A 23,413-nucleotide genomic window follows, 5' to 3' on the forward strand; every position below is an offset into this window, starting at 1 on the left:
ATTTTAACTTCTTGCTCCATCTCAGGGCTGTCATGTGTCCCCTCAGCCTTTATTTTTATAAGCTATATAAGCCTTTTTGGGGGGACTTTTAATTTAAAATGAGCTCTTCATACCCCCAGACATTAAGGTAGCATATTTCTGGACTTGCTCCCGAGTTTATCTTTTTTGATGCTGTATGACCAAAGTTACGCAGTATTCTAGACAGACTATGCTAAGTACCTTACACTCGTACTGCACATACATGGCACAGGGACTTCCATTTTTCTTTTGAAAACAGCTCAGCTGATAAAACCTAGGGTCACGTTTTCCTTTTCCACAACTGTCCTACAGTAGTAGCTCTCAGTCCTCCTGTGATCAATGAATATATGCAGATTGCTGTCTTCCTTTCCCATAACCAAGTGTTAAATTGCAAATTATATTGGAAATGTGTGGCCTTGCATTTTGTTATGTGGAACATAATCTTGTTTCTATTATTTCAGAGCTTTGGTATATAAATGCCAGCTAGTATGCCTTCGCAGCATATCTCTGATTCTATTTGTCCTACTGCAATAAAAGAAATGTTCATAAGTCTCATCTGTCAAGCATGCACAGGGCCCCTAGGGCACTTCATCCCAATGGCATACGTGGGTCAACTGTCTTAACACCATGGAAGTAGCTATGCAATACTGTAAATCACCTCAAAATGTGAGGTTCTAATGTGAAACAAACTACAATTTTTACCTTGATATATAAAAAATATTCAAATTGGGTTCTGGCTATTTGATCTTTTCTACTCATTTTGGCAATGCCTGGAATCACATAGCAGCAGACAAGAACAATTAAGTCAGATACTCTACTTATGCACATGCACCCTCGAGGTTTTTTTCCCAGGCTGTGTTTTGCCTATTGCAAAAGCTGCAGTGTCTCTCTCTTTGACAGATTTTATTCCACAGTGAGGTGCAATATTAAAAGGATGTTTCTTATATAAGCAAATAGCCACAGACGTAGAAGGCAATGCCGTTTTCCTCTATGGGTGAGGCTAACACCATCTGAAATTGTATAGCTTTACCTTTGTAAATGAGACCTGCTTCCTTTTTAAATAGTTACAAAATATTCTGCTTAGTCATTTGTCATGATGTCACAACTGTAAATGGATGTGTCAAACAAACATCTATTGCAACTTACAGCCCAGAGGCATGGAAGAAGTTCCAGCATACAGGCAGCTTGCATCGATTTCTCCTTTGTACCCTAGGCAGAAAAAAGAACTCCAATTGCTATCACCAAGAGGTAAAGGCTCTCTGAGCCACAAAATCAAAATTGATAATGTGCATCTTAAAAACAAAACAAAACAAAACGAAACAAGTATTTTGCAAACCTACTCTTTACCACAAGGGAAGCATAAGCAGAAATTTCTCCTTTAACATTCATAGCAGAAGCATGATACTGAGCAATGTCGTCAAAATCACACCTAAAATGACAGAAAAGATTAGACAGAGCACCCATTTAATCCTTGGCATAGTCTCTCCTATGTTTTAAAGAATCCCTCAGAAATCTGTGTAAAATCTGGAAAGAAGTAAAAGCTTAGGAGACAGACACTCTGGATGCTGGACTGATTGTAGCCATTAAATTTTTCATCAATGTTAAAAATACAATGTTTGAAAAAGCAGTTTCTTTCAAATATCACTTACAGATTTGAAATCGAGAATATAGCAGTATAAAAAAATCTGTCTGATAATAATTTTGCAAGTTATCTCTAAGTTATCTCTAATTTACTATCTCCTACTGAGAGATGCCTAACATGGAAGGTGTAGAAATGGTAGATATCATAAAATATTTTCAAAGGCCGCCTACTGTATCTAAATTGTCAAATCTAGATTGTTGCTGATTGTCAAATTAGGTGATTAGGTCTCATGTTTTCAATGTTTTTTAATGCAAAGTGACCACAAAAATTTTCTTTCTGGTGTGTAACTGAGGACATCTCAGTTCTGTTCCTCATTTCAGTAAGAACTGGGAACTTTGCTATATGTGAGAAACAGTTCACTTGCATGTTTTTACCCAGAACAAGATTTTTCTCATGTTTAACAGTACTCATGCAGCAGACAAATGGAAAAAGTAATCACAAATGTCCCACATGTTTCTAACTCAGCCATAAATACAATAATGATCCAGATAAGTTACTCACTTAGGTAAATTGTGTATACTATACTAAGGAAAACCAGAACTACTTCAACATTTAGTAGACAGCAACCACCTCAGCTGTACGAACTTGATATCTCTTATATCCCCAAGAATATGTTCACATTTTGCAGTTCTCAATCTATAGCAATATTTCAGCTTAAGCTATTAGTTAAATCATCTAGTATTCCCTTACGTGCTAATCTCCAGTGAGTGCAGCCCATATCGACTTTCAATTATATACTTGCCAGGGTGAGCCTGTACGTCGATAGGCACGTTGTTTTTGTACCTATGGAAAAGCGAAGAAACAGTATGTCACAAATGGAAGTGTATAATTATATACTTTAAAAGGTCTAGTGCATAGTGTTTGAAACAGAACATCAGTTTCTGCATGTTTCTCCTAGAGAAACTATAGTCTAATTTCCTGGGAAGACATTACATATCTTTGGAAGCTTAACTTCTCTCTCTTTCTCTTTGACCTGCCTCAGTTGATTTTTTTTTTCCTAATTCAAAGGAGAAAAAAGTCTCGAATGGGGTGTGAATCAGTTTTCATTACCATGAATTTCATGTTACTACTTGTAGAGGAATGAAGGAGTCACATGAGCAACATCTCAGAGTTTCGTGAATTGCAAGCAATGAAAATTCTGTAGCGTACATACCTACTGGGTGTTGCACACATTTTGTGTGGTTTGCATATTTGAATTACTTTTAAAACCTGCATATTCACAAAAATGTCAGGTAGAAAGTTGACTTTTTTTTCACTTACATAGCTAAGTTGACAGAAGCCCCAACAGGGTTAGAGTGGTAAAGAAAAGCTGTATGGCTAGTAAAGTGCATTGCAGTGAGGGATCTGGCAAAATATGGCTCAAGATGAAGCTATATCCGCAGTAAATCTGAAAATTGCCTTTCAGCACTTTCAGTGTTATGGAATAAAGGATATTTCCCTGGCTACAAATATTTGGGCACAGTAATTCACTGGGAGTTTTCCAAGAGCCAAAGTGAGTGAGGATCATAAACCCTAATGGTTTTCATCCTGATCTTCCTGTCAGCAGGATGTCTATGAAAAGGGCCATAATGCACGGCAATACTCTCTGTTCTGGTCTTCAGACAGTTGCAGAGATGCTTGAACTCATTACATATCGCCTACTGCATTATCCTGACTTACAGCAAAGAGTAATACATAGGTCCAGTAAGAGTAATCCATTCGCCACCACTCTTCACCTCATCTGTGCAATGTTGTGTCCCAGAATGATCTGCCTGGGAACATCTGGGCATCTTCATATTCCATGTAGTGTGTCAAGTAGTTTAGAAAATAGAATAATGCCATCCGTTCCTAATATTTTCCAGGGAATATGAAAATCTACGAAACAGGAGTTGACTCCATAATCTCTTTAACTTTACTCCAAAGGGCTGGGCAACCCTTGGATCCTGTTAGCAGCAAAGGCATTTGGTAGCATGCGGTGCTCTACAGAAACAAGCTTTAACTGAGTCACGCCAGCAGTGAGAAGACTTTCACTTCTTTTGTCTTCATTATCAGGTTAGTAAAAAATACTTGATTCAATTTTTGCTTATTTATATTCATCTATGGAAAGAAGAGGGCTTGTATTTTAGAAGGACCACTTGTTGTTTCTGGAAACACAAATTCCAAAAGAGCCAAATCATTATCTAATGTTGGACTCCAACCTCCCACTGTCATTATGCACTGATAGTTTATGCTTTCTGCTACTGGTTTCAAGTGTCCTGGGTTTTCCATATGCTTTTTCCAAGGGAGTCAGAACAGCTGCATCAGACAGTAAGTTTTCTTTAGAGAAAGTCTATGATGCTTTATAATTTTTCAGCACAGCATGAAAAGGTCTTCATTGCTTATTCAAAGAATGACTGTTTGGAATACACAACCGATATTTTGTTAGAAAAGCTGAATGAAAGCTGACAGATCCAGGTCAGCACTGTTCTGCATCTCAGAGCAAACACACCTGCTGAAATGGCTGTGAACACCTTTTTCCCATTAGTAGTCTGTGGTGAACTGAAAACCCTTTGGAATTCATATCTAAAATGATGTATTAATTTCCACCATCCACATTTAGCACTTAGATGAAGGCTGGTTCACAGTGAGAGCAAACGCAGACAGCTGAAGACTTGGTTTAACCATGTCAGGTTTTTGGGATAAGGTGAATTTCATCCAAAGTGAAAATGGCCCAGCTCTCATGTTACTGTTTAGGATTCAGGTTACAGAGCTGGATTACAGCCATGAGCATAGATGATCGTGCCTTATGTCCAGCTGAGACCAGATCCGAAGGGTTCGTCTGGAATCCTCTCTAGGAGGAATATCAAAACAGGGCACTCCCAACCCTTACACGATGAGATAAATGTGTCCATACAGAGCCTGGCTATTGGTTGTCATAGCCTAAGGAGAGAGATCAAGTGACTTCATGGGCATCAGTTCTGGTCTATTAATGTACCTTTTAATAGCACTTTTTATCAAGTCCTGAGATTATGGTTTTTAAGACCAAAATAAACAGAGTCCATGAAGCAATTCAAGTAGTAAATTGCAAAATATGAGTATTAATTAATATCATGATATAGTAGATGTTTTCTGTTGCCTCCACAAATAGAATCTCCATAGGACTTCTTCCTAATTAACACTTAATGCTGAACACAGGCTTATGCTTTGTTAATTTTAGAAATACATACATACATTTTATTTACACATGCTAGAACAATCTTTTACATTAAATAATGAGCATCAAATCTCATTTTATGTCTGGAAAAAAAGTTATTATTTTAACTACTTGGTGGTATCTGTGTAGCATGAAAGATAAAAAAAGATCAGCTCAATCAATGGCGAGACAGTAAAGCTTCACAAGTCACTGTTAATTAAGCTAAATTAAATTCCAGTCAGGGTAAACTTTAACCCAAGAGTCAAATTAGACCTTCAGCTATGACTAAGAGTATCTTTTGGATTTCTGACAGTAAAGATTTAGTCTAAAGAACGTTCAAGTGAATACAAAGTTTCCAACAGACTCCAAAGCTTTAGAAGGTCTGGATGGTCCTGGATCTACCTGCAGTCTTTGACTTAAAATAATTGTAATGTATCTGCTAAGAACACCCTGCATCATGAGGTTTCCATTTCATGGAGATTCAGTACTGTAACTGCTTAGCAGCCAAGCAGCTGGTTCTTCACCAAAGCATGCTTTAATGCCCAAGGGACATTAATGGCATTTGCAGACTAAACAGAAGTATTTGGAAAAATATTATTTCAAGGATAGTACTGATGATAAATTAAACTTCTATTTTTCCTACATCAGCAAAGGGAAAGAAAAAAAGACATCTGTGTTCCCACTGTTGTTACACAAAGTATTACTTTGCCTTTAAAAATTTTGCTTTCTTTTTGTACAAGGTGACAAGAGGTGTCTGACAGACCTCTGTACCCAATTTTTGAACTTGTATCTTTCCAGAAAAAATACCACATTCACTGAGATAACTTCAGATATTGGGTATGTGGTGACTTTCAGTGCTAGACATATAAACTTACCACGTAACACGAGGTACTGGCCAGCCAGCCACGGAACAATGAAATTTGACATTTTGTTTTTCCCAGACTGTGTGGGAGCGAGGCTCAATAACAAACTCAGGAGCATGTAAAAGTTTATCTTGATTCATCTTTTTATGGAATGCCTGAGTCTCTTCTAGCTGGAAAAGAAACATTTGATTATAAACTCTGGCAGTAATAAGTGCAAATTATTAATACACAAACCCCATGTTTTTTAAATAGCAGTAAAAAAATATGTCATTTTTATTGCAAGATCTAGATAGACATACTTAATGTATTTATCTTACCTGGACACAGAAAACAAAGTTTTCATCTTCAAGAAGTTCTCCTTCCAAAATAGCTAGGCTTGATTTTGATTAAATTGTCTTTAAATTTTTATATTAAATTGACTGACATTGAATTTGTGACCTGTTATAGCTACCAGTTCCTCAGGTACTTTTACCTAGCCAGGCTCATTTACTTGTTCTTTTTTTCCTTCTGTGTGTAGTAATTTCCATTGATTGCTATTAAATTTCATTGTCACTGTTTCTCAATTTTTGAAATTATTTTGAAATTTTACCTTGTTCTTCAAAGTGTTTACACCATTTCCAACCTCATGTCATGAGGATATTTTATAAACATATTACCAATTCTTCTGTTCAAAACATTAATAATAGCAAATGTTAAATGTAACATATTTGCACTTGATATATTCTACCAGTCTGGTCATAACATATTTCTAACTACTCTCTGACTATTATTTTTTAAGAAGTTGCACAATATAATACCAAAGGTACCCACAATTACAGATTCAGTTCCAGAAGTCTTTGGTGATTCCCTACCTAATTTACACTCTGTGATTAAAATTTTAAGGTAAACACTTTGGACAAGCTTTTTCCCAGGCCATAAAAATCCAGAAGTTACCCCATCACCTTCTTGCTGACAAAAGATATATATTGGCACCTTTCTTCTCTGCCCAGCAACTGCCTTATCATCCAGGGGAAGGATGCTGTGCCACTTAACTAGGTGTGGGCATTGCCAAAAGGCATTCCCCGGCCCTGTTCTCCCTCCCTTTCTCTCAGAACAACAGAAGCATTGCTTGTGCCTACCTCAGGAACAGTGTCACTTTTCTTGTCCACCTGATACCAAGATAACAAGACCATTGAAAAGATTGCCATTGAAAATACTTTGGTTTTTTACTACCATTATTGCGATTGCCCATGGTGTAAATCAAGGCCCTGTTGTGCTAGGCACTTTACAAGCACCAAACAAAAAATTATGCATGCTGTTTACAAGCCTAGATGTTAATTTCTACTCTTTTACCGTTTTCTGCAGGGCCACGCGTTCAGCGGACTCCCGGATCGCTACTTTCCTTGATTTTTTTTCATGATGTTCCTCTTCAGAAATTGACTTGGCCACCTTGCTGACACTAACTCCTTCACCTGCAGCAAAAAGGTTCCTCTTGGCAACATATGCAGCACTTTCTTTAATTCTTTCTTCTTCCGTGTCTGTGATCCCACTGATATTCACTTCTCTGAAAGAATTTTGAAAAAACAGAATCCCATTGGAGAATGCTGGGAACTTTTTCTATTTATTCTTTCTATTAAATTAGCCAGGTACAGTGGCCAACGGTCTTTCATAATGGATTTCTGCTATTACAGTCTTACATGTATTTAAAGCAGAAACATGGAAAGATATTGCAGAATTACTGAGTATTTCACTGTCTAAATTCATGGCCATTTTCAGTGCCTTTCCGTATAACTAGGCCATACACATTTTCAGTTTAACCACTATCCTGCTGTGGTTTTATATTTCCATTGCTATAAAGATTAGTGTAAGGCATACCCACAGATCTTCAGTTATTGATTTATGGCTGCAGCACTCATAGTAACACTACCAAAGGTGCAGGAGATAATTGTAGCTGTATAACAATGTCCTCCTTTTTGATTTATACAGAAAAGCACATTACTGTGTATCACAAAAGTTCTCCTTACTCAAAGAAAATTCAACCCTGTAATATTTTTAGGGACTAAAAATGTTCCAAATATTTTCAGGAAGATGATAACGATTTTCTTGAACATCCTTCTCAGGCTTTCTACAGAAGTGGGATGGAAAGAAGAGTTACTCTCAATAAGTCCAGTCCTGTTTTCACATGCCCATATGGCAGTACCATTGCAGCTATATTGTTTTGGAACTGTCAGGACATCATAGCTGCTGTAGTAAAGCATATACAATGAGAGTTCATTGACTTGAGAAGAAGCATTAATATCCTTGTGCTGAGTTTAGTTATTTGAGGGGAGCATTAGATGGTACACCGAAAAGAGGTTCTGTTTAAATTCTCATTAAGTACCATCTTGCAAGCCCTACAGAAAAAGCAGCCTCTGTTTATTTCCAGAATGCACTCAAACACAGCCTCACTATTTAATCATAAAATGCTTACTACTGCTACAAAGCAAAACAATTAGGAAGAATTTTTTTCTGTTTTCTTTAAGATTGCTAATGTTATGCATTTGATAGCATATCTCAACACTCAAGAAAATTTGGATTCAAGCCCATATTTAACTGCCCAGCACCTTATCTTTGGGCTATGAAGTCAGTTCGGTGAGATGCAAAACAGCCAAGCAGTGGAAAGTGCTGTAAACTTAATTACTCATGAAAATTGCTTGAAAGACTAAGAAACTTACTTAAGAGCATAGAGCTTTGACCTCCCTCGTGTTCAAATTCTGCCTTAAACTTTCTGTGTCTCAGACTGCTTTAGCAGGATGATCCTTAAAAGTGTCAGTGGGATGAACTGATTCCCTTCACTCTGGCCCATCAGCTCCCCCCACAAATACCATCTGAAGCTGCAGAGATATGCCACCCATTTCTAAAGACAATTTTGAAAACTCAGTTTAATGGATATGAATGTAGCTATCTACATTTAGTTTAAATGAATTTGTGGCATTTTCCTTCAAAAGCAAGTTGACATTTTTTCCTCCTTAATTACAGTAGTTAAGATCTCAGCAACTTCACAGTATGGACCCTCTCCTCAAGGCACAAAGCATCTTCTGGGAGCTGATGAATATCCTCAGACTAATACAGGACTCCTACTCCTGCAGCCTAGTTATCTGCAGTAGTGGTCCCCAGATGCTTTTGATCAACATTATTAAATATTTAGATTTGCTAATCATTTCTGCCTGTTGTAATCTTTCCAGATCAAAGAGAAGTATGTTCCCTGAAATGATGAATGCATCAGAAATCAGCACAGTACCATTTAAGAATTGATTCTGCAGTCAAGTCTCAGGGGTTTCAGTAGAAAACACTTTTCAAACAGAAGCAACAGGATCAAACCCCAAATGGCACACACAAAACATTATTTAAAGCATATCTGCCATCTGGAGTCGTCTGGTGTAGGCTGATTAGTGGCTGCAAATAGTTTCATGAGCCTCATCCAGTTTGTTTAGCACCTCTGGCATTAAATCAAGCTCTGGGTGTTTTATTATCTAGAATATTGGCTGGTTGTCCTTAATTTTACCTTGCAAGGATTGGGCTTGGTGTTTAAGAAGAACAGTTGTGAAGTGAATAATCTGAATGAGGGAATCTTTTATAGCAGAATCTGAGAGCTCTGAAATAGAACCAAATAATGGAAATGGTGACACAGTGCTGAAGGTCATCCAGCAGCATGGGCAACAGTTCTGATGAACTCACAGAGAGCTGACCTTTATAGATAACTATTCCTTGTAAAAGCTATCTGCCCACGAGAAACAACACATCCATTTCACAGGGGAATTTGGGAGTGACATGTAACATGCACATGGTTCAATGGGCTTCAGCTGTTATCTTTAAAACAAAAATAAATATCTGACAGAAATGTGGCATGCAACTTCCGCAGTATTGGCATGTGGTCATGAACACGATGCCAGCAGAAGTAAAGCCTAGAACAGATACCCAAACCATTTCATGCCATGTTGATTTCACCATCCTAACAACCATCATATGCTCGTCTTATACTTTTAACTAATTTTAAAAAAATATTTGGATCATTTCAGTGGCACAAAACACACACAGCTTCCTGAGTTGCCATGTGCAAAAAGTAAGATTGGTAACAACAACTGTAAAAAGAAGAATAGTAACAGTAATGTAAGAATCCAACAGTATCTTTTAATGCAGGATCCCAAAGTAATGCACAGACACAAATAAATGAAGCTACACACTATCACACTGAGTTAGATATTACTGTATTTGATTTACAAAAAAAGGCAAATTAGAACAATTATTTGTTCAGATGTTAACACAATGTGTTAACATCACAGGAACCTGTAAAAAGCTAAGATAATCATCCAGGAGTACTAGCCATTTACCAACACTATGTATTCTACTTTTGTAGATGCTAGACACAATAAAAAGAAAGGATATATGTGTGTGAGGGCGTGGGAGACAGATGATGATGAACTGCAAATCTACTGCTACATAAGAAGAAACATTGAGTGAAGAGCAAAGGTAATGAGAAGCCTTGAAAATATGTTATCGCAAGTTTTGTGTGAGACATATTTATGTATTTCTGTCACAGAACATATAGCTGAAGGTCTGAAGAAATGGTTTAAAAATGCAACACTGTGTGCTTCTGAACATTGTTTGGATCAAAGAGCAGTGAATCCAACACAAAAATGTATGAGGGGTGAGAAAAGAATTACTCCAGGATAGTGGGAAGGAATTAATAAAAACCCAAACTGCTGGTCTCATCACAAAAGCATCACAAATGGTCAAAAGGCCAAAGCAATAACATCTCCTACTGACAAGACGGAACTCAGATTCACATTAAAGCACGAGTTTGGACACAGAGAAGAAGCAACTTTGGGTGTTGATTAAGCAGTGGACAGAAAAACACTGGCTCCCAGAAGCAGCTTTAAGGTGTCCCATGAAAAATGCTGTGCTGCGGAAGAAAGACAAGCTGAAGGAAGGTTTCTGATCAGCTGAGGATGGGCAAGAATGTTTTCCCTGGCCTCCAATCAGGAACCAGTTTACCATGGCACACCCCAGTATGTATTAATCTGAACAAGTGACTATGCTCGGACTGCCAGAGACTCCTAATGAAATCAGTATGCTTTACCTGAAAAAGGGCAGGGGAGCATCCTTACTAGTGTTGGTTCTGGCTTCCACATAAAGTTCACATTCAGCTTTACTGAGGACACTGCTGCAGTAAGATATATTACATCAGTAGTAACCATGCAGTAAATACCACCAACATGTGAGATCAGTATGAATCATTACGATGGATTTGAGAAAATATTTGGTTTCATTCCAGGTTTTGCCTGTGCCAGGACAAAATATTAGCACATCTTTTCATTGTTTCTATGTTTAATGCTTGGTAAGAGACATTGAATTCTAGAATAAGTCTTTGAACCAAAAGAATAAGCTAAATAATGTGGACAACATGCTCATCTGGTTCCCAATAAGCACAGCTATAATTATAATTTAATTTCATAGAAAGTGGCCCTGGTGATGTGTTCAAAACAAAGTCCAGACACCTAGGTTTATTTGTCCTGACTCTGGATGATCAAACTCTGATTTTCTGCCAGTCAGATGACTTATCTTTGTCTTTTTATCACTCATGTGAAATGCAAACAATCACCTTGAGATCCATGAGTGTAAAAATAAAATAAATTAATGGATTTGTTATTTTATAATTTATTAATAAAATGTCAGAAATAAGATACTAAACAAAAGAAAAATGAACATACCGTCCTGTGAATATGGGCACTGTGTAGTCTATGGCTTCATTCTCTTTGTCCTCAGATGCCAAATTTTGTTTTGCTCTCTTTGCTTTAGGACTCATTTTATAGGATTGATCTTCAAGCATTAAATTGTAATCTTTCAGTCTGAAATAAAAATAGTATTGTTAAATTCATTTTAAAAGAAAGCTGTTAAGAAATGCTCCAAAATTAGAGTAAAATCACAGAATCACAGAATCACAGAATGTTAGGGATTGAAGATACTAATTTTTTTTCTCTCTTTTGTTTGCTAAGCAAGAAAACATGATTTTTAATAGCCGTGGCATGAGAATTATTAAACACATAACTAAATACACTTCTGATGAACTCATCATTACAAGTATAACACTGATGGCCCTTGATATTAATTCTAATAGAGAGAATAAACAATATAACTGATAGCAATGAATATTTAATAGCTTCTTGGTTTGGTAATTTGAAAGTTTGTATACCTAGTTTTGGTAGATCCTGATGTCACTGAGACTACTGAGTAATTCTGAAGATTTTATCTGGACTCACAACCTCTACTTTTCCAAAATTTACAGTCCTGAAATTGTCTGATCTCCAACCAAATTATTGGTGTGCAAATATATTCAAAGTAATAATTCATTTAAGTGTCTCTACAGATATCGTTGACCAGCATAGTACCCAATAAACAGTGTTATCATTCCCACAGCTCTCCCATACCACCCTAATACATTTAAATTGGAGAGCTGCGTGAAGTTACACCATTTGACATAGACCAGATAAATGAAGAATGAGTGGAAAGAAAGAAGAGCAAACCAAAGGGACTTCCCCTCCTCATTAGCCTGGGAGGAATTCTGAAGAGTGTGAAGCATCTTTGAGGCAGCCATTTTGAGTTCATTTTTAACATGGTTAAAAATTGTGTTAACAAAGCTCCTTCTTTTCCAATGCAACACATCTCTAACTCCCAAATCTATGGAATACCCTAATTAGCTGTAAATTCCCAAAGTGTCTATTGCCAAGGGAAATTATATGTGAGTCTGTTTCTGGTCTGGAGATTTGTCTACACAGCATAACCTTACCACTTACATGCACAGATACAGAAGCAGAATTAAGGCACATGGTTTCTCAGCAAGGCTTTTTAGCTCAGACATGTACGACTAACATGGCTAACCTGCTTCCCGTACCTTGGGTAGCTTATACTGGTGTCTATACGCAGCATGCTGTACATATATGATCAAAACTCATGCGCGCACTGGGCCCCTGAAATTGTTAGACCTGTATAAAGTAAGATTAAGAGAAGGCTCCACCGAGAGCTTACAGCAGCCTTCCAGTAACTGAAGAGACCTACAAGAAAGCTTGGGAGGGACTTCTTCCAAGGGTCTGTAGTTACAGGACAAGAGGTAATGGTTGCAAACTGGAAGAGGGTAGATTCAGACTAGATATTACGAAGAAATTCTTTACTGTGAGGGTGGTGAGACACTGGCACAGGTTGCCCGGAGAAGTTGTGAGTGTCCCTTCCCTGGAAGTGTTCAAAGCCAGGTTGGATGGGGCTTTGGGCAACCTGGTCTAGTGAGAGGTGTCCCTGCCCATGGCAGTGGGGTTGGACTGGATGATCTTTAAGGTCCCTTCCGACTCAAACCATTCTGTGATTCTATGATTACAGGTACATATTTGGGCTAATGTTTTCCTTAGGCTGCAGCCCTGCAAAAGTACCAAGCTCTAGAGGTGCCACCAACAGTCATACCAGGAAGATTGCTTAATTTCAAAAATACTTTTTAATAATCTGTCCTTATGAGACAGTGTGTGTGAGCTCACATGGGTCCAGTTTCATTCTGCCATCTTTCCTGCCTTCATTTTCTTGTGCCCATCCCTTTGCTCAGACTGAGTTCTCTCCCTAGTCAGTCCCTGTTAAGTCAGTTGCCTATTCTCTAGCTCTCTCAATGTCTTCCTTACTGTCATATCTTCTCCTTCTCCTTCTAATTCCTTGCCTGAAATTTCCATCTCCGCCTACATCTGCTTTCCAGCCCTCATCCCTGACACTTCCAGTACTGGCAGTAAGAGTTTCCCTTTCTGTCTGCTTAGTCCCCGTCTCATCAGATTCGACTGTATTCATCTTGCCCAGAGTTGCAGTGAGACAGCTCTCTCCTCTGTTCTCCCTGGGTGCCCACTTTATACCTACCATCACTGAGCCTATAGCAGCAATGTTAAGAAATCTTCAGTACAGCAGTAAAAGCAACCATGTACTGGTTCTCCTTCCTTCCTCCTTTCCCTGTATCCTGGTTTCCATGCAAAAAAAAGCACAATCAGCAAGGGGTTGTGGCATACACCGCAGGGCTGGGGACAAGGGTTTACCACGTCAGGCACCACTGGGTCGGCCAAGGCACAGACCAAGGCTACAGGAGAGTAGTGCTTTGGAGTCTGATGACAAGCACTGCCCAAGGTAGCCAGGGAGAGAAACCAAGGGAAGCGTGATCAGCTTTAGGGACTGAAATCCAAGCAGAAAACACTTAAAAACAGTCCAGGCAGAATAAAATAAAAAGGAAGAGACAGGGTGAAACAGGGTATGCAATGGCCTCCCTCCTGGGCTAGGCAACAATGTGGTACAATCACTATGGTCAACCACAAATGCATTGGGAGAACTCCTCATCAAATAAGTGGTGAGAAACATCAAAGGCAAAGTATTTTCATTATTTTTCACAATTAAACTATAGTCTGTAAGAAGCTGCAGTTCTTTACTTCGCAGGTGACTTTTATTCCTGTCCTATTTTAAAATGGGACAAACCTGGAATTTTGACTGACTGCTGTCAGATTTCCTAGGGGCTTTAGGCTGAACCCTTTAGGAGGCCACTTGTTTCCTGGTTGTTTCTAGATCAAGAAGGATCCCATTATCATTTGAACTTAAGTTTAAATGCCAAGGTGTTTCTATTTTAATAAAAATAGATGAAATGTGGTGAAAATTTCAGCTCAGGCATTTTTAACACTGTTAAATCCAGACTTCCTAAAGGAGAAATTGGCTGTCCTGTAAGTTTAGTTTTCAGTTCAAGTCCAGATTACACACTCATGTAGGGAATTAATGGGGAGCGTACATAGCAGTTCTTATCACTCTCTGCTAGGCTTCTTGTTGATGTCTTTCCTACAAGTTTTTTTCCTCTATCTTTCATTTATAACTCTCTAAAATTATTTGAAAAGGGAAGAATAAATTGCTATAAGTTCTTTTTGTTTGATGGGTGTTTTTTTAATCTAACATTCCAAGTGTTTGAAGTTGAATATCTTGCTTTAATTTTTTCTGCCTTCCACAGCTGGCTATATGAAAATATCCCCCAGATCCTTCAGATTAATGCCAGAGAGCTCCATAACAATGAAACTTGAGAAACAGAGATTAAACTGGGGCTTTTATTGAGATATAATGAGTAGGACTATATGCACAGCTGATTCCCACTATCTTCCGAGTTTTCTAAACCAGGTGTCTCTTGAGTAGGTCATCTTTCACTGCAGCAACCTGATTGTTTTCTGAATTACTTCTCCTGAGTCCTTCATGTTATTGCATCCTTTGGTTTGTCTTTGTGTATATGTGCTCAGGACTGGAGAAGCACCTTTCTAGATGCCTTTTCCTCCTTTTTTCTTTCACCGGATGGGGCAGATGCATTGAGAGTTGTTGTGCTGTCTTCTAAAAGCAAGGGTTGGGTCCCAATACTTTGCAGTGGTACAGGAGAGGGAGCATTCAGCTATGAAAAGCGCAGATGATAACTGTGAGCTGAATAATGGATCTATGTGGATCCTGTAATTGCCTGCTGCTCTCAGATGGCTAACACGACACTCCAACCAATTTAGTTGTTTGCTCTTGCAAACACTTGACCTGGATCAAGCAGGGCCTCAGTAAAAAGCATTTAACTGAATAATGCCAATGGTGCTAAAAGACTGGTTTCCTCCTCCACCAATGGTTAAGAGCAGGTGAAAATAAAGCTTATGTGGAGAAGTATTTCCCCCAGCATCCTGGCTGTAGCAGTGAGCTTGCAATTTATTTATATGTGAAAATAGCCCTTTTTTGAACCTGTTTTAATCTGCAACTTTATAATCTCCTTTGGGTTTACATGTCACTCTGCATGAAAAATTGTGAAAAACCGTTCCTTGCTCACTCTCTGAACATCTTTCACTGTTTTATACTTTAAAATTACGTCTCCTTCCCAGGATAAGAGCTGCAGTGTCTTACCTTATCCAGGAGGAAGATATTCCACATCTCCCACTTCAATCCTTGCTGATCTCTGACCATTTTCTAGTTTTAGATTCTAATTTTTAAGATGAGATTATCAGAACTGCATCCGCTATTTCAGCTATAAGCATACCTTGGTTTAAGCCACTGACACAATATGCTTTCTGTTTTATTTTCACTTTCTCTCACAGCTGCTCCTAAATTTCTAATTGTTTCATTGTTTCATCAGAGCATCCAGCTGGTGTTTTCAAAGACATATCCAGAATGACTCCAAAATCTTTTTCAGAATTGCGTTGCATAAACCAAGAGCTGAGATTAATAAATTTGAAGAAAGTGTTTCTCCTTTTCAAATCCCATCATCTGCTTCCATTCAAGCAGAGCTATATGGGGGCTAGTAGAAGTGCATATTCAAATGGAGCTCTTTGCATGGAAAAACAAATTGGTCACTACTTCTATCATGCAGTTTATTTCCATGTTTTCCTTTTTTATTATTACTATTTCTTCCTGTACAACATAAAAACCAAACCATACCTACAAACAATATTTAGACAGCCTAAAGGACGATTGTGCTTTCTTGAACCAGATTCTAAAATCTTGCCCTTTATTTAAAACGTTCCAACCTTTTACCTGATATGTGGAACAGAATCTCCCTGGAGGAGAAGGTGCAGGGTATCGGTGCTCTCTGGTTTCACAGGGAGGAACAGTACCATGACCTTTTAATAGCTTTCAGCCTCATTTGATCTGCCCAGCTAGCGTATGCACGCTTTTTTCCAGGTCAGATACTATCTGTACTGCCTTATCAAAGTTGGTGACCCAAGCTTAGTGTCCTCATTTCTTGATGGTTTCTAGTATGTTAAAATAGCAACAGCAGCATTTTAGTTTCTGAACTGGGAGTTGGGTCACTGTAAATGCTATAGGCACAGATACTGTCCTGCAGAGATGAAAAACCAGACAGCCACTATTAGCTTTTTCCTCTAGTCCAAAAAAGGAACTAAATACAACTTTATGCAGGGCCTCTGAAACTCCTAACCAGAGGTTTTGTTTTGATATCTTATTCTCAGATAGAAACATACTTCAATATCTTGGCACTGCCTTTATTCCTGTGCCTGAAGGGACAGGTTTCCCTCCCTGCACATAGAGACCCTGTGTCCCAGGGATACAGAAATGTGTTCTAGGAGCAGACCACAACACCCTACTCCTTAGTTAATCCACTCTGCTTGAAAAGGCACCTGTAGGCTCACTTACACCTGTTGAAAGTCATGTCTCTTGTCCTTAGCAGGCTTTTGTTGCAGCCCTCTGTCACTTTATCCTGACAGCAGACAGGGATGCATTTGGTACACACAACAGCTGCACCTGCTGTAGGAGCTCCATTAGCCAAGATGCAATGTCCAGGCTCTCCTTCCAGTAGCTACTTCTTTTCTAATATGCAATGTTTTAACTTACTCACTGTAAAGAGGAGACAGTAGATTTGCAAACCCAGTTACAAGAGAGGGAAAAAAAAAAAGGATTTTCACAAGTGAGCTCTTTAAAGCAAGTCTCTAAAGACAAAAAGTGCTCTCCGGTGACTATATTAATTTTAAGTTGCTGACAGATTTGTCATAGGCCCAGGCAATATTGCTGGCAATAATGACACTGTTCCCTGACACAGCTTCCACAACAATTTTTTTTAAAGGGGAATTGTTTCCACATAGCAGGTCTCATTAAAATAATTTCCATGGTTGGCTATGATGTTTGGAAGCCACCTTCTTAACTCTCACCTATAATAAACCAAATGATGAGCAGTGCCAGTAGGGATCTCAAGATCATGGTTTCTCATGTTTCTTAAAGTGTCTTATTTACTCAGCCCTGTCCCGATCCTGCTTACGTTATTGCTTGGATGAGCATTCACTCTCACTGTCTGGCAGCCTAATTAATTGCACGTTAGTAAGGCATCTCTCCTCCGTTTGCTTGGTTCACATGAATTATGCCGTGACTTTTTTGCTATTTTGCTGGACCTGCAAAATATATGCAAATGCCTAAGCCACACCAATAACTTGTATTTGCTCTCTAAGCAAGTCTCAGGCCCGTTTGGTGGCAGATGACCGGTCTGTGACACGATGGGATTATCTGATGCTCCCAGCTAGAAAAGCAACACATGGAAAAGCAGTGAAAGTTTGAGCAAAGGCAAATGTTTGAGCTTCCAAAATAAGATGTAAACGGGTTTAATCCAGCAGTCTCATTTGACAGGGCTGCAGTGCTATAAGCAACTGTGGCAGACCTGACTCAAAGCTTCTCAGAGCCACATGGAGGATGGAGCAGTGCCATGGGAAGAAGGTCCTTCCACAGGAGCCAACCTGCCCACATTGTCATCCCATCAGGATGGGACAGGGAAGAGGATGGGTGGCCACAACAACCACTTTTAGGAGAGACCTGCCACCCATTGCCTGTACAGACCCTGCCTGCTCCTCAGGGCAAGCAGCCCACCCCACTTCACCTGGCTGTGTGGAGGACAAAGAAGCAGCATTTGGCTAGAGGTGGCCCCATGAGCTGGTAGAGAGGGCTAGGTGTGAAGGGGCAACCTTAACATGAAGATTTGCTTTCTTTTAGGAGCCAAGGGTTTTGCAGCTTTGGCAAACTGTAACCAGAAAAGCTGCAAGGTTCCATACTTGCTCTAGGTTTTGCTAGTTTTCATTTTTCTCCTTCTACTTCTTCAAGCTGTCATGGTGTGAAGAAGACTTGAAATTCAGAGAAGGGACAGCCCACTTCCAAACGGAGCCTGTTTATTCCTCATGAAAAAGCAAGCTGCAGCTCCTTCAAGGTGTGTGCCTCCATGCCTTGGGCATGTTTTACACTCGAGTGAGGCTCCAACATCAAGAGAACTGGATTCAGGTCAAGGTTGTGCAGGTTACCTAGTCCCTCGTCCTTCTCCTCTGCTTTCCCATGATAAATTCCTCACATAGAACTAACTGCACGTCAACCCTGTCACGTTATGAACACTCTTTTCTGTACAGTGGCGACAGAAAAGGATGAGACTTAAATTTTGCAAGTATAGTGAAGTTTAACAGAAGCTACTTTAGGTAAAAATAAGAAGCCACCTGAATAGAAGCTTAGTATTTGAATGGTATACTTTTCCTGTTGGGCTTAATGGGGTTTATCTACAAAACTATATCCATTATACATAAATGTAGATTAGATGTTAAAATTCAGTGATATATAACAATCAATTTTTAGCTGAAGAATTTTGTCTGGATTTGGATTCATGTGTGCTTTCAGGTTTCAAGCAACCACCACTGTTGTAGATCATTTAGATACAGCATTTCAATTCAGGGCCCTTTCAACTTTTTGAAAATCAAAAGTTTTTGAAGACTTCTTTTATTTTATTTTGTTTTGCTACACCAGTCCTTTCATACAGGTGAAATCAGAAGGTCTTTGATTTGCCCAATTTATTTGAGTAATGCTTCTTGTCTCCACATTATCCCTTAAAGTGTTTTGGGCTATCTGGGGAAGACTGTAGAAACTTTGAAAGAATTACTTTAAATTTGCACTACCTTTAACCATATAGTCACATTATTTGTTCTTTTTATCTTTTCTATCTCTTGCAAAATGGGCTGCAAAAACCAAATAAATATCAATATAGAGGCCATATTAACCATAAAATTAGATTAAATACTGACATTATCATTTAGAAATGTATTCTCTCATGTATTAATTAATGTCTGTGCATAAGAGATTTAAATCACACAGGTTTAATTTCCTGAGTCTTATTCTTACATAGCAGCACTGATTTTCTTAGACCTCCAACACAAGGACAGGATCACAGATGAAAAGAATTTACTGCTGAGACATTCTTATCTCTGTTTACCAGGATAGTATATCAACCTGTTGTCACCTCTTGCACTACAGAGTAGCTTGAAAGTATCACCAAATACACTATTTTAAAACAAAAGCAACCTGGTCTAGGGGAAGGTCTCCCTGCCCATGGCAGAGGTGTTATCCTAGATCATATTTAAGGTCCCTTCCAACACAAACCATTCTGTGGTTCTCTGACTCTATGAAAGCTATTATGTCAAACAAAACCTTAGGGAACCTGTAAATGGTTTATATTCTCTCACAAATAAACCCTTTAATATCACTTTGCCAACATTAGAGTTGTTCTTCATGAGAATATGCAAGTTTCATAAGAAACTCATCTGATAAACCAGGGTCACTGAAGTGTTTGTAACTGGGACTTAAAAGCAGGGGGTTTTTTACAATCTTTTTTTTTTCAATTTGAATTAATGTTGCCATTTCTTATGGGAATGCTTTCTGTGAGAAGGAGGCTTTGGGTTAGTGTCAGCAACATAGTGTGAGTATAGCTGCATCACTGCGGAAATTTGGAATGTCTTCCCCTACCCAACTCTCTCGGAAAACATAACCCTCAATCCCAGCATCTCCAGTTGCTTCCCCTTATCAGTAGGTTATAAATGAGCCTCTTGCTGCTCCACTCAATGGTTAATTATTCGCACTAGTGAATTTTTTTCAACAGTAAAGACTGGATATTACCCAGCCCAAGACAGTCAGGCAGACAAGTCATTCATCTAGGCTCTAACAGCCTGAGGTTCAAGCTCCTGAACAGACCTTGGCAAATAAAGTCTTGACCTTGAACTTCCTGAGAGCCAAGTGAAGGCTGTAATCACAAGGTATTGTTTGCTGCGGTACAGGTTGTCTTTCCCTCAGTGGTTTTAGCCAAAATTCCATCTTTATGCACAATCCTTGGAGGATATTCAGTTTTCAAAATTTAAATTTTCTGAGGGACAGCCCTTGATCAGTTCTGCTAACAATACTACAGATTTTATATTAATATAACAGTGAGCAGATGTTTTGGGCTCTAATTTGTTGATCATTTCCTCTATTGCTAACAGCTGCACTAATCTTACTTTAATACTCCCCTAATTTCTGTAAATCTCTGAGATATATACAAATAATGTGAGGCTATGATATCTATTCTGCTAATATACTTACTTGAATAATATTTATTATCTTAATTAAATGAAAATCATGGCAACTAAGCATAGCTGCTCCTCTAGTGCAAGATGAACACTTCAAGGTACTCTTACTTTGGAAATAGTATTTCTCAACCAACTTACAGTGTGAAAAATTCCATTTCTTGAATTACTCAGCATAAAAATGAAATCATTATGCTGAGGAAGAATTGTTTAATGGTATCTGGATATGTCAGCTCAAACTTGTGTGAACAGTCCTAAGTTCTTCTACTGCTCCAACCTGGTCAAGTAAGAGACAGCCTGAAACCAAAAGCTATCTAAACATTGCATATTAGCTTCAGCTGTGCTAATATGGCTAAACAGCTTGGGAGGAGAGGTAACTCCTGCCCAACAACTTTGGAACATGAAGATGAAGCTCATGTTTGTTGTATTGCAGGCAAGTTAGCATTGCTGGTGCTGTCCTTATGCTAATCTACCCATTACGCATGAGTTAGTCCAACATCTGACCACTGGCATTCCCAAAGCCAAAGCCAAAAAACACCAAGTCTGGAAAATACATTAATACCAAATTACAGAGCTGACTTCTGTGGAATGCAAGGAGAATTTTGCCATTGATTTCAAAGGGAGGTGGTTGGACATTTTTGTCCTGGAATATTGTTTCAAAGACCAATTTTCTTACCCAAGATTGTAGCCTTCAGATCCCAGCCTGTAGGCTGCAGCCAGCTTGTTGATCGATTCAGATCCATGGCTGTAGGCAGCTGAGCTTTTGCTGAGGGATTCAGAGTCAAGGCTGTAGGCAGCAGATCTTTTACTAAGTGCAGCAGAGTGATCATAGGCTGTAGATCCATAGCTGTAGGCTGCTGACTCTAGGTCAAGGGCTGAAGAGTCAAGGCTGTAGCCTGCTGCAGATGCATGACGATAGGCTGCAGAGCCCCTAGCGTAAGCTGTAGATCCTTGAGCATAGACAGCAGATTTGCTCTTTGTTTCCTTTTGGTACTGACTTACAGTGGACTGCAGTGCTTTATGGCGGTACGCACGGTCATAGTGCTCGTGGTGTCTTTGGTAGAATGGTAGAGACATCATGGGTGTCTTCTAATTTTGTTTCTACTGTCCGTTTCTGAATATAAATATAACAGGACAGCGTCTGAAAAAGAACAGATCAAATATAAAGACTAATATCAAAGAAAACCCTGAGTTAGCATACAAATAATACAGAAAATAAAAGCTAACATAGAACTTAAAACTTCAAAAATCAAATGCAATAAATTTAGGATTATCTTTCTTTGATGCATTTTAGACTTTAAGATAGGTTTGTATTTAATTTCAAGATGTTCATATGTTATTCGTTGGGAGCAGAAAACCCTGCACTATTGTGTCTGTTCCTGTGTAGTTAGTCTCCCTGTTACTGCAAACTATTGAAGTTTTACATGCTCAACTTCTCTCCTCACTACTGCAAACTAATTACATTTTATGTGCTCAACTTCTTCAGAGATAACGTAAATATTTTGATTGAATTACAAAAGAGATAATAAAGTAATGAATACTTTAAAAAGGCATGAGCAATTCCAACATGGCTATTCAGTACTTTACAAGCTGAAAAAAAATTATATGAACATTTCATTCATTTTTGTAATCCAACTTTCAGATTAAATTTAATATCCCATTTAATATTTTAACAGTGAATTAAAAACAGGAAGACTGAGAAGGATGTCACTTTTTTTTCTGTAAACTTGCATTGCATTGATTATTTTGTATATGATACCAGAGATCCATTTAAAATGGCTTATACTTTTACAGTTTAATCAGGGATACAGTCTGTATGCAATGACTATAATAATATCATGTTCATCAGTCTCAATTACACCCTTTTTTAATCTAGAATGTCATGTTCGAGATTGTCAAGAAAGTTTCTCAAGACAATTATCCCCATCTAAGTTTTACTTTGCACTGTCATCAATGGATTGTCTTGCAGTCACTCATAGTAGGAAATTTGATCAGGTGAGAGGTAGTTTCCCCTCTCAAATTGGGATGAGGGTGAAACACAGGAAGGATTTCCCTTTGGGTTTTTTTCAGCTGGCAATTCAATCTTTATTTTGCTATTGTTTTATTTTGCTGTTGTTAAAACTGACATATTCTTCTCTGGCATGCAAACTTGCCTCTGCTAACCCCTCATGATAAGCTTTCTTTCCCTTCTCACTGGTCATTAAGCTTACAACAGGTCTAGGATTGTCCCTGAAGAGGTATATGATTATGAATAGAAATGAACTGCAGTGGGGGGAATGTTTAGAAGGATTTTAAGAGGAACAAAAACCAATGGTGAGAGGTGTTTGTTATTCTTTATTATTTTGACTATCAATCACAACAATAGGAGACTTGTTCTGCTTCTGGTTTTGTTCATGTTAAAGAAACCACTCATCTGATGTTTTGATATAAAATACACTTACAGAGCTGGAGTATAATCTTGATTTCACAAAAATTGATTTTTTTTTCCCTAGTCTTTGTGCTGTCTAGATTTCAGTCCTTGTCTTTTTTTTTTAGTATTTGGTTCTGATAGTGAGTCAACAAATTGTAAACTATTCTCTTTGGTATCTGCTTAAGTACTCACCCAATCTAAACGAAATTATGAAAAAAAACCCCTCAATGTTTCAACTTTCTTATATTTCAGGGCTCTCTCAAGGGAACTATTCTTTGCATGAGAACAGAACAGATCACCTGTTTGCAGAAAGTCAACAAGAAAGTAAGAAGGTAATTCAGAAGTTTTTAAGTATGCACAAGAAATTGCTGATATCCTGACCACAGTGAAACTATGACTTCAAGGAGACAAGGGAGGAATGGGAAAGAG

At 38.4% G+C, this 23,413-nt stretch overlaps 1 protein-coding gene across 1 annotated transcript in view; it reads right to left on the bottom strand.

Moving 5' to 3' along the window:
* Nucleotides 1-21,651, bottom strand: part of MYOM1 (myomesin 1) — a gene marked incomplete at its 3' end in the record, with an annotated part of 47,834 nt that extends 26,183 nt beyond the window's left edge. Inside the window, exons 1-7 of the mRNA XM_010179317.1 lie at nucleotides 21,251-21,651; nucleotides 11,404-11,541; nucleotides 7,007-7,217; nucleotides 5,687-5,844; nucleotides 2,351-2,443; nucleotides 1,359-1,447; nucleotides 1,165-1,227 (exon numbers count right to left, since the gene is read on the bottom strand). Of these exons, the coding sequence (XP_010177619.1) occupies nucleotides 1,165-1,227; nucleotides 1,359-1,447; nucleotides 2,351-2,443; nucleotides 5,687-5,844; nucleotides 7,007-7,217; nucleotides 11,404-11,541; nucleotides 21,251-21,651 (1,153 nt within the window). The remainder of the gene's footprint in view (nucleotides 1-1,164; nucleotides 1,228-1,358; nucleotides 1,448-2,350; nucleotides 2,444-5,686; nucleotides 5,845-7,006; nucleotides 7,218-11,403; nucleotides 11,542-21,250) is intronic.
* Between the last annotated feature and the right edge of the window lie 1,762 nt (nucleotides 21,652-23,413).

The sequence above is a fragment of the Mesitornis unicolor genome, unplaced genomic scaffold (genome assembly GCF_000695765.1).
Source record: "Mesitornis unicolor isolate BGI_N332 unplaced genomic scaffold, ASM69576v1 scaffold43002, whole genome shotgun sequence".
NCBI lineage: Eukaryota > Metazoa > Chordata > Aves > Mesitornithiformes > Mesitornithidae > Mesitornis > Mesitornis unicolor.